Source organism: Vulpes vulpes, chromosome 13, assembly GCF_048418805.1.
Source record: "Vulpes vulpes isolate BD-2025 chromosome 13, VulVul3, whole genome shotgun sequence".
Classification (NCBI taxonomy): domain Eukaryota; kingdom Metazoa; phylum Chordata; class Mammalia; order Carnivora; family Canidae; genus Vulpes; species Vulpes vulpes.
In genome coordinates, this window is record NC_132792.1 from 103946559 (window position 1) to 103959176 (window position 12618).

The 12618-nt window shown below is 32.1% G+C and overlaps 1 protein-coding gene across 1 annotated transcript in view; it reads right to left on the reverse strand.

The window, feature by feature from the left end:
• CCDC178 (coiled-coil domain containing 178) overlaps positions 1–12618 on the reverse strand; it is a 371851-nt gene that overhangs the window by 330644 nt on the left and 28589 nt on the right. Inside the window, exons 5-7 of the mRNA XM_072733713.1 lie at positions 12289–12368; positions 9599–9799; positions 5035–5255 (exon numbers count right to left, since the gene is read on the reverse strand). Coding sequence (XP_072589814.1) covers positions 5035–5255; positions 9599–9799; positions 12289–12368 — 502 coding nt within the window. The remainder of the gene's footprint in view (positions 1–5034; positions 5256–9598; positions 9800–12288; positions 12369–12618) is intronic.

Here is a 12618-nt window from a genome sequence, read left to right on the forward strand (position 1 = left end):
GAATTGCTACTTTTTATTGTTGAAATAATACTTTATTATAGAAAAAGCAGAAAACACAGATGAAAAAAAATAAATGAAATCAACTGCAATCCTCTCGGGATAATCATTATTATCTTAATGAATGGGTCCAAAATATTACATTTTTATTGTTTTTATTATCAAATATCATATACATTATCCTTCCCTCTTCATTTCTCTATTTTCTGTCAACCTATGGAGATGGGGTGGTTATAGTCTGGATGTCCTGCTGGAAAGTTGGAGGGAGGAGAATATAAGGCACTAGGGAACAAATAGTCTTCTCCCCCAAGGCCAGTTGGTGAACTGAAATAAAGCAATTGCCTTCAGGAAGAGCAATAATGTTCATTAACTTTTAGAATAGCACAGAAGTAATAACCTCTACAAGATTATTCTTCAGGCACAGCAATGTAGGGGTATACATTTTAGTAGAGAGCAAGGAGTATACCAGGATGATGAACAAAGCAAACAAGAGGTCAGGAAACATAACAGAATTCCTAATATCAAATATCTCATGTCCAATTTGTCAGCACCTTTACAAGTAACCTGTAGGCATTGCTGGGGTGATGGTCTCCATGTTGGGAACTAGGCTACATAACATGAGACAAATTCATCTCTAAGGCAACCTCTTGGGTTGGGTCTGTGTGGCACTGGTATATATATCCCTCACTGATACTCCAATTGATGTGGATAATACTCTTGCGTTTCTATGTATTATGAGGCTGAGCTACTTGCAGAATTTGGAGGCAACATAGAGCGTTGGAGCTTGATTTACAAATAGCTGTGCACTCAAGCACACTGGCTAGAGGCCTTGTGTCCATTAAACAATTGGTTAATTCAGCAGGTCTCTAGCCAGGATCTCAAAACCGAGTCAAGACAGCAAAATAAAATAAAGTTATATGATGAAGTACTATAAACAAAATACTACATTACACTTCCCCCAGCCACTAGCAATCAATCTGCTTTGTTTTATGGATTTATCCATTCTGGATATTTCATACAGTGATCTTTTTTTTTTCTTCAGGATGTGATCTTTTGTATTTGGCTTCTTTATTTAGCAAAACCCCTCAAAGTTTATTTATGTTGTGACACATAACAGTATTTCATTTTAAAAAATTTCTTTCTATGGTGTAAGATATATCACATTTTGTTTAGTCATTAATCAGGTGACGGACAATAGGTTGTTTCCACCTTGAGCTAATATAAACACTGCTAAATGCTATGAACATTTATGCACAATTTTTGTTTTTTGAATATCAGTATCCAATTCCTCAGAGTATATAAATGCTAGAGCATATGGTATTCTGTGTTAAACTCTGAGAAAATGCCAGTCTTTTCTACAGCATCTGCAACCATTTTACATTCCCATCAGCAAAGTACCACAGTTCCAATTTCTCCACATAGACATCAAAACTTGTTATTTTGTTTTATTTTTAATCCCACCCTAATGGGTGTGAGGGGTATCTCATTGTGATTTTGGCTTGCATTTCCCCAATGACTAATGATGTTAAATATCTATCTTTTCAAATGTTTCCTGCCCATTTGTACATCTTTTGGAGATATATCTACTCAAGTCTTTTGCCCATTTTTAATCAGGTTATTGCTGAATTTAAAAAATTCTTTATATATTCTAGGTACTACACTGTTCTGAAATGTATAACCTGGAATATTTTCTCTCATTCTATAGGGTTTTTTTTTTTAACTTTTCTGATAGTATCCTTCTTCTCTCTTATTTTCACTGATATACAGTTGACACACAATGTTAATTTCAAGGGTACAACATAGTGTATTAACAAATCTATACATTATGCTGTGCTCACCACAAGTGTGGCTACCATCTGTAACCGTAAAATGCTATTACAATCTCATTGACTATGTTCCCTATGTTGTACTTTAAAAAAAATGGGGGGGTGTATTTATTTATGAGAGGAGGGACAGAGGGAAAGGAAGCAAGCAGACTGAACTGAACATGGAGCCTGACACGGGGCTCAATCTCATGACCCTTAGATAATCACCTGAGCCAAAACCAAGAGTCAGACACTTAACTGACTGTGCCACCCAGGAGCCCCTACTATGCTGTATCTTTTTTCCCAGTGACTTATTTATTCCATAACTAGAAGCCTGTACCTCCCATTCCTCTCCATTCGTTTGCCTATACCTCCACTCCCTCCCTTCTGGCAACTACAGTTTGTTTTCTGTATTTACAGTCTATTCCTGGATTTTTGTTTTGTTTTTCAGATTCCACATATAAGTGAAATCATACAGTATTTGTCTTTCTCTGATTTATTTAACTTAGCATATCCTCTAGAGATCCATCTGTGTTGGCACAAATGGCAAGATCTCAATTTTATGGTTAATATTCTACTGTATATATGTATACCACATCTTCATCCATTCACCTATTGATGGACATTGAGGTTGTTTCCATAACTTGGCTGTTGTAAATAATGCCACAATAAGACTGGAGTACACTTATCTTTTCTAATTAGTGTTTTTGTTTTATTTGGGTAAATCCCCAGTAGTAAAATTACTGGATCACATGGCATTTCTATTTTTAATTTTTTAAGGAACCTCCATACTGTTTTCCATAGTGGCTGCACCAACTTACATTCCCACAGCAGCGCATAAAGGTTCCTTTCTCTCCATGTCTTTGCCAAAACTTGCTACTTTTAGTCTTTTTGATTCTAGCTATTCTGACAGGTGTCAGGTGATATCTCATTGTGGTTTTGATTTATACTTCCCTGATTAGAGATGTTAAACATCTTTTCATGTATATGTTGGCCATCTGTATGTTTTCTTTGGAAAAATGTCTTTTCAGGTCCCCTGCCCATCTTATATTATTTGGGGGTTTTTTGGGGGGGTTGTTTGTTTGGGGTTATGTAACTTCTTTAGATATTTTGGATATTAACCTTTATCAGATATTGATAGTGTCCTTTGATGCATAAAAGTTTTTAATTTTTATTGAAGTACAATATATAACAGTTTCAATTATAAAACATAATGATTCAATATTTCTATACATTGTGAAATGATCACCAAAATAAGTCTAGTTAACATACATTGCCACTCATAGCTAGAATTATTTTCTTGTGATGTGAATCTTGAAGATGTATTTCCTTAGCAACTTTCAAGTATGTAATACAACATTAACTATAGTCACCATGCTGTACATTAAATCCCCATGACTTATGCATTTTATAACCAGAAATCTGTATCTTTTGACTCCCTTTTCATTCATCCTCTAACTCTTGCATCTGGCAACCACCAATCTGTTCTCTGTATCCCTGAAATTGTTTTTTGCTTTTTCTTTTGATTCCACATATAAGTGAGATCATGTATGTGTCTTTCTCTGCCTGACTTATTTCACTTAACATGATCCCCTCAAGGTCCATCCCTGTTGTTGCAAATGGCAAGATTTCATCTTTCTGGCTGAGTAATATACCATTGTGTGTGTGTGTGTGTGTGTGTGTGTGTGTGTGTGTGTACCATAGCTTTATCCATTCATCCATTGATGGACACGTAGGTTGTCTCAGTATCTTGGCTATGGTACTAGCACTGGTACCCAATATGCAGCCAATAATGGCTACTATAATAATAATAATGGGTATATAATATAATAATGGGCATATAATAGCGTATATAATAATGGGTACTGCTGACTAATGCAGCAGTGAGCATGGGGATACACACATCTTTTCAAGTTTGTGTTTTTTCTTGTAATAAATACCCAGAAATGGAATTGCTGAGTCATAGAACAGTTCCATTTTTAATTTTCTGAGAAACTTCCATACTATTTTCCACAGTGGTTGCACCAATTTACATTCCCAGCAACAGTATAGAAGGGTTCCTTTTTCTCCACAGGTTTGCCAACACTTGTTATTTCTTGTCTTTTTGATTTTAGCTACTTTTAGCTTTTGTTTTATTTATTAGCCATTCTGACAAGTATTAGATGATCTCTTACTGTGGTTTTGATTTATATTTTCCTGATGATTAGTGATGGTGAGAATCTTCTCATGTACTTGCTGGTTATCTGTATGTTTTCTTTGAAAAAATATCTATTCAGATTTTCTGCCTTTTTTTATATCATATTATCTTATTTTGGTGTTGAGTTATATGAAGTTCTTGTTTTCAGATATAACCCCGTACCAGATACATGATTTGCAAATTTTCTTCCATTCAGTATTTTGTCTTTGCATTTTGTTAACGGTGCCTCTTGTCATGCAGAAGCTTTTTAGGTTGATGTATCCACACTGATTTATTTTTGCTTTCGTTATCTTTGCTTTTGGTGTCAAATCCAAAATAGTGAATAAAAGGAACAGTAGTAGCTTGACCTCTAAAACAATGTCAGATTAAAAAACAACTAGCAGAAACTTATACAATGTTTGATACTATCTGAAAAATAAAAAATGAATTATGCATGTGCTTAAATATATATACACACATATATATGTATTAAAATATACAAAATGCACAAACAGATTTTTATGATAAGGTTGTGTTTGGAGAGTGAGGGAGGAAAATGGAACAGATGAAAATACAGGATACATTTAACAAGTCTATTTACTTTAAAATAATAAAAAAAAGAATATGAAATAATTTGCTCATTTAGTGGCAGGCATAAATAATTTTTCCATAGTACAATCCCACAATAGGAGAGTTAATGTTAATTAACCATTAAAAAAGATTTTACACTTTATTATCATGAAAGTGACTAATATATTCTACTTGCACTCTCCCCAGTTCGATTTACAACTTCAAAAATTACCATGTTGTTTTAAATCTCTAAAACGTTGACTAAATATTACTAATACTCCTAAGTATAAAAGGGATGATGACAAAATTTAAATGATTATCAATTGACTGTATTATGTGTAGTTTAATAGTTCCTTTAGGAAATAAATAGAAGGTCCATTTTCAATGAAAATGAAACATTTAAAGATGTTAATTTCTCATAGCTGTATTATTTTTTAAACTAGATAACAATCTATAAAATGCATATCCATTCATTTATCCATTTACCTCAAATTTTTTTGTATAAAATTCTTTGAGAGTTTCAAGTTCTTTGTTGTGCTTGGAGTTAATTAGAGGACCATGTTTATTCATGTAGTCTATGTCTGCTTGAAGTTTTGCATTAGCTTCTTCTAATTTTGTCTTTTGTTCCTCAAAATGTTTTAGTTGATAAGCTTTATCTTCAAGATGCCATCGTAATTCTATAATATCTCTCAAATAAGCCTCGTGTTCTAGACATACAATAATAAGAAAAAAAAATCTGATTTTAAAACAAAAGCTCCAGAAATAAATCTTTATTTGATAATAGAAAAATATGAAATACTTTAGATTCAGAAATTACTTATCTGTGAAGCTTACTAAATTTAATGTTATTTTAATATTGCATTATAAAATATATTGCTTTCTTCATTTATTAGCAAAGGGATTAAAATATACATTCTATAAACTAATAATTGTTTTAGTACAAACCCTGCTCATTACAGCCCATGTATACACTGGGTTATGTATAACCACTCTATAAATTACAAAATGAGGAAAAACTGCAAGAGTAGAGGCCTTCTAAAATCATCTAGAAGTAAAATGATGCGGTAGGAATTATAAATGTCAGAAAGGAAATGGAAAAAATAAGTACTATTCTCTGTTGATAAAATTATGTATCAAAACACAAAAATATCAACTGAAAATCATTACAAATAGGGTAGCTTATATTTAAAAATGCTTATTGTGGTAAGCCACTGAGTTCCAAGGTGATTTGTTATGAAGCATTATTGTAGTAATAACATTAATTCATATGACTAAACAATGCAGAACAAAATTAGGATATTTAACATTATGCTATTACTGAGATCTTCTTCCAAAGTAGAAACGCTCTTGTGAGCCTCTCTATGGGACACAGTTATCTTCATACTCCATTCTTTCTGAATGGTCTATTCCCAGAATACTCTACCAGACCTCCTTTCACCAGTCCTCACATTGATGTTCTTTCCAACTCCCATTATGCCATTTTTTTGCTACTTCCCCTTTGTATCACAGGACATTTCTCCTACAAAGTAATCTGTATTTACCCTTTGCAAATTGAGATTGTAATAAACAGCTGCCCAAATTATGTCAACATGCCATTCAATCCATACATAAACTGGTCTGTGATATTTTTTTTCTTTCCTTAGGTAATCAGTCATAGGGAAGTACCCATAGAGCTTTAAATGTGGGTTAAGGGAAAGACAGAGAATCTAAAGAAGCGGGTAAAAAAAATAAAATAAAATAAAATAAAATAAAATAAAATAAAATAAAATAAAATAAAATAATTAAATTAAATTAAATTAAATTAAATTAAAGAAAGAAGCAGGTACAATGAGAGTACCAGGGAAATCTGAGTCGTTAGTTTCTTTGTGCCTTCAGACACTGCTTGAGTATGATAAATATACATACTTTTTTATTTTGTAAGGAAACACAGCTTTGCATATTGAATTTTAAATTTGTAAGTTCACACAACACCCAATTTCTGATGAAAAACTTATTTCTGATGATCTTTTTGGATAGGAAAATACAAAGACATTTGCTAGATTATTGGCTGCATATTGGGTACCAGTGCCTATCATTCTGTGGAGGAGGAGGATGTGACCAAGCAGAAAGGAAGGTAGTCAGATGTATAAAACCCCATCCTCTCCCTTCTCTATTATCTCCCACGGTCTCTTGCCCATTGGTTGAACCAGTAGGAAGAAAAGTACAAAAGATATCTTTGATGTTAATTTATGAATAATTATGCATTATGAATAAGCATTATGAATAAGCTTCGTGAACCACGAAACTAACAAGTGTTAGTGGGCTGGTTAGGGCGATGAAAGGATAGGGAGGAGTAACCACAGATATCTAGACAAAATTGAATTTCCTCAATATTTTAATAAGTTATAAGGTTATTTTGTAAAAATTATAAAAAATTCTATAAACATCATACTTAACAAAAAGGTTAAGGAAACTGAAAGTTTTTCCTGTCACAAAGCTAGAGACTTTGAGAATCTAAAGTCTATAAGAATATATAATTCTGTAATCTGTAAAAAAAAGTATAAAATTTAGAAATTATATCTTAGATATATCAATATAAAGGCAATATATTTCTGAAAGTACATTATTTTTCAGGAATATTTTACAAACAGAAGGCATCTAAAAACTATATAGTAAATAATGAATTTAAATTTCATTGCATGTTTTAGCTATTTAAATAAAATAGATGAACATAATTTCAGTTTTTTAAGTAGATCTTCAATAGTTTTTTAAAGATCTTTAAGGAGATCTTTAAGTAAAAGATAGCCAAGTAATAAATTATCAACAATGGCAAGAATGTATTCCATCATTGAAAATGCATTTATAAGGCTTGTAGAATGTGTATGTATGTACCTCAATTTGATTTTATTTTGGTAATTCCTTAAGTAGAACTTCACATAAACCACAACAGCATCTACTCTTATAAAGGCCATATGAAATTATGTAGAAATTTATCAGTAATATGTTAATTAAAACCAGCTACCACCGACTCTTCTACTACTACTGACAAGGGCTTCCCAAACATTTTTAAAAATTGTAGGGGCATCTGGGTGGCACAGTCTCTTAAGTATCTGACTTTTGGTTCTGGCTCAGATCGTGGTCTCAGGATTGTTGAGATCAAGCTTTGCCTTGGGCTCCACATTTAGCAAGGAGTCCACCTAAGATTCTCTTTTCCTCTGCCTCTGCCCCTTCTCTAAATAAGGGGCACTCTCACTCTCTAAATAAATAAATCTTTTTTAAAAAATTGCAGATAACATCTTGTAGATGTGAATATGAATCTGCTCAAAATCTGGGTTCCAGAATTTCTCAGGATGCCTATCTTGATCCTTTTGTACCTCTGACTGCCTCTAAAACACTAATTTGTATATAAGTATGAATTTATAAATTACATACCTATGCTATGGTATTAGTACAGTATAAACAGCATAAATTCTATTCAAAAACTTTGTGAACCAAAACAAACTCACTCCAAGCCTGAATTATTTATTTTAATAAATAGTTATAGACATGAAATGTTTTGTAAAATGCATACTTTAATGTGTGGGTAGAAAAAGGTCTACTCTTACTTGAGTTTTGAGCACTTTTTGCATAATTTATAGAATTAACTCTTAAGTAAAGGGCAAAAAAGAGCACAGACAAGGCTGAATAAAATTCATCCAGTCTAGGCTCTGGGCAATTTACTGCTTCTTGAGTTCTGCTCCAGGAGGTAGTGAACAATTGGTGAGTTCAATCTGTGAGCTCAGTATTACTTTAAAAGGAGTAAAGAGTTATTAAATTTATTGCATTCATTTAATTTATTGCATTAAAATAACATAATCAAGGAACTGCTGGATAACTGTATTTCGTCAGGTGCAGTGAAAGCAAAATTAAACCCAAATAATCAAGAAAGAAAACAAAAAAGAATAAAATTTAAAATATAAATAAAAGTTCTAGTCTTTTCTTGCAACTCCTTAAAATGTATACACCTTACTTTGGAAACTATAGTTTTAGAAGACGTAAACTAAAGTAAATGTAGGTGTTCAGTTTAATACATTCTTTAATGTTTCAGAGTAATAATTAATAGCCTCCTTTTTCCTCTCAAAAGTGTCTTAGTTTAAATGACAGGTTTATGAGCACCTTAATAATTTTTTTTTTTTATTTATGATAGTCACAGAGAGAGAGAGAGAGAGGCAGAGACATAGGCAGAGGGAGAAGCAGGCTCCATGCACCGGGAGCTCGACGTGGGATTCGATCCCGGGTCTCCAGGATCGCGCCCTGGGCCAAAGGCAGGCGCCAAACCTCTGCGCCACCCAGGGATCCCTGAGCACCTTAATATAACCCACTTATAAAGCATATGAATCCTAAATTAAAATTTTTAACTGATATAAAACTTATTTATAAAAGAGTTTCAACCTCAGGTGAATCAAGTAGTCAGGCATGCTTAATAGGCAGTGGTTGGAGAATGAAAAATCCAATACCTTTATACTGTTTAATACTTTACGATAGGTCCCTTATTCTGTGGTAAAAAAAAAAAAAAAAAAAAAAAAAAAACAGTGTTTCCTTTTTAAACATTTGTTACCTACATGATTCTTGGGAACATCTCCAATTTTATTGTCTGCTAGAAGTTCCTAATAAAACCTACTACTGAATTCTCAAAAGTAGATGTATGTTGCTAAAATATCACTTTAAGCCTTTTATTTTCCCCAGATTTAAAGATATGGCCAATAATACCAACTAGAAATCAATTAAATTTCTAAATTTCAACTACTGCAATAATGTAGTCATCATTGGAAATATGTGTGAAAAGTCTGAATGTCCCTTGGGCACCATGAATGCTATGGAATTACCAACAAAAACCAAACTACAGAAGATCCAGGTTTGCTAAGTGCAGTCCCAGCTATATATATGAATTCAATGTTAGCATTAATAACATCTTTCAAAATGCACTCGTTTGGATGCAATACAATATGGGCAGAGTTGACTTTTTCAGAGCTTCAATTGATTATTCCTGCTCTCAAAGTAACTGGCAATATGAAAAAAATCTTACTATTACCTTTTTGCACAGCTAGTGGGATTTCTTCAAGTCTCCAGATTGACCAAGAATCAATTTTCATGTGAATATTTTTCTTTCTTGATTTTTGTTGCTTTAAAGCTTCTTCAGCTTCTGCACGGTCAGTTTCTAGACTTTTAATGAGATGAATGGCCTCTGATAGCAATGTTTCCATTTCCTGCTTTAATTCTGGACACTTTTCATCTTAAAGTAGAAATATGTATCATATTTTTTTAGTGACTCAGCCTATAAAGTAGGTAGTGGGAACATATGTACTAATTGTATTATTATTCTTTTTAATAATTGTATGTTTAATGAGAGAATTTTAGAAAAATGAATCAGCCTTTCAAAGACAGCTTTATTATAATACAATCATAACATTAATTATAACCTTTGAAGACAGATTTTTAAGTCAACATTTTGTAAAATAATTAGAATAGAGAAATTTCAAGCAATATCTTCATGTATATTTTATCTCAAAAATATTTTCTTCATTAACTATATTAGAGAGCTTTTTTTGTAAATTATGTTTGCGTTTTCTCTCATTCTATGACAAAAGCAAATCATAATGATTACATGAGATAAATATCGAAAATCCTTAAATGGTTCCTAGAAAACAAGACATTTTATATTCCTTATCAGTTAATAACATCCCTAGTTAGCCCTGCTAGGAATTTATCATTTCCAAATTCCACTTATTTAGTTACAACACAAATTAACTCCTGTAATGAGAGATATTTGTGATTCCTGGTTCATAGCTCTGAAATGATATGGTTTAATGTTAACGAATTGATTAACATGGGTATTCTATTCATCTGTTTATACCAGAAATGCACAGAAGGTCTGTTATATTCTGGGAAATATGCTCTCTCCCTAGAGATAGATCACTAAGGAAGATGGATATGGGTTCCACTCTGGTGAGATTTATACTTGTAAACAGTGACTTTTGCCAAAACGTAACATGACAAGAAGGCATAAACAAACACAAAGTATCAAGAAAGGTAAAGCCTCAAAGAGCTAAGGCTAAGGGAAAAACAGTAAAACTGGTTCAAGAAAAAAGACAACTAATAGACCTCTGTTTTGTTTTGTTTGTTTTACTTTGGACAAAGCAATAATTTTCTGCTAGAAGATAACATTATATATGGGTTATAAGTGCAAGCTCAGTCACATAGCTTCTACTTCTAACCTAGCAGGCCTATCACAGAAATTCAGCATGCTGCCTGAAAAGAATTCTTCAGAAACAGAAACAAGAATTCTTCTTGTAATGCATAAAAACTATCTCTTTATGGACTGGCCCTTTATTGAGTCTCTATTTATTTGGTTTATTGTCTTCTTTTTTCATGTTCTACCACATCCTGGACACTCTATACCCTTAATTGTCTGTTTTTTTTTCATAGTAATATACACAGTGAACACTGTATTCCCCAACCAACTTATAATCTATTCAATTTCTATAAAAAGATTTCAGCCTGAAATGTTTAATGAAGTTAATGCCACTTAAATCACTTCTGATGTGATATAATTCTTACCAAAAATGTCTATAATGTTTGTATGAGTTATCTTTTGTTATCTTTTGTAGTGTTTCTATGAGAGCATTCTAAAATAAATGCTGTGTTTATGACCTAAGATGCCTCCAGTTCGTTGTATTTAATATCTCAATTTTTTTCTAGAATACCATATCAATTAGTCTTACTGTTTCATACTGAGTAGGTAGGTAACCACCTGCATTTTTTTTTAGGACAAACACTTAATTACAATAAATCTTCCTCAACCGGATACTGTCTTGTACTTTGGGACCAAATATATGAGTTTACAATAAACATAATTGTAGTTAATTTAACTGTTATTGTAGCCATTAACATATTAATCTTCTCCTAGCATTTGTCATGTGAAAAATTAAGTAATGAATGAGGATTTTTCTTCAGTGTAGATACAAATAGTGAAAAGTAAACACTAAAAACAGAGCCTCACTGTAAGATACAGCTTTGAAAAACAAAATTTTAGTACTTTTAATAGTCATTAGTTATCATTAGTTATCTCTCATGGAAGATGTTTAACAAATTTTTGCAGTGAGGGAAGGAAGATGTGTTTAATATAATATTAAGAATACATTCAAATATGTTGAAGTAATTTTAATACAAAGTTTATTACAATATACATATTGGACATTTTGTAAATTGTGACAAGATATTACTCTTAACGTATACATATAAATATTATAATATATATATTAATAAATATACATACAGTAGAGCCTTAATGTCCAATATGGCAGCCATGAATCTTATGTGACTATTTACATTTAACATGTTAAAATTAAATTGAAAAATTAAATTCTAAGTCCTCTTAGCTACATTTCAAGCAGCTACTGTATGTGGCTGATAGCTACTCTACTGGATAGTGGAAATAGAGAACATTTTGATTATTTCAGTACATTCTACTAGAAAGCACTGAATTACATTTAGCTTCTTGAGAGGTGGTCAGGGATCACTACATCCTCAGGACCTAGATCAGTATATGGTATAATACGTATTCACTGAATTTTGTTGTTAAATGATATAGAAGACTTTCCTCTATTACATACAAGAATTATAAAACTCTTAAAATGAGTATTGTGAAAATTAAAAATATAAATGAAAGTCAATGAGCTTTAAAATATCATTTCACTTATTAAGTATAAGGAACAACTTTACCTCTCTCTTCTGGTTTAACCTCTTTCACTGGTGTAGCAACACTCCAATCTTGCTTCTGGTCTTGTGTAGAAGTTCTGCTCCTGTGTAAAGGGAAAGAAATAATCAATTAAGAAATAACTGCTGGACTTAAAGTTTAAAGTTAGTAAAAAAATTTTAGGTGCTTCTTTAACATTAAACTTGAAATGTTTGTAGTGAAACTTACCATACATGCTAATGCTACCATATAAGAGTACTAGAGCAAAATTCTAATACCTAATGGGCCTTTTTATTTATTTTTTTATTGGAGTTCAATTTGCCAACATAAAGCATAACACCCAGCACTCATCCCGT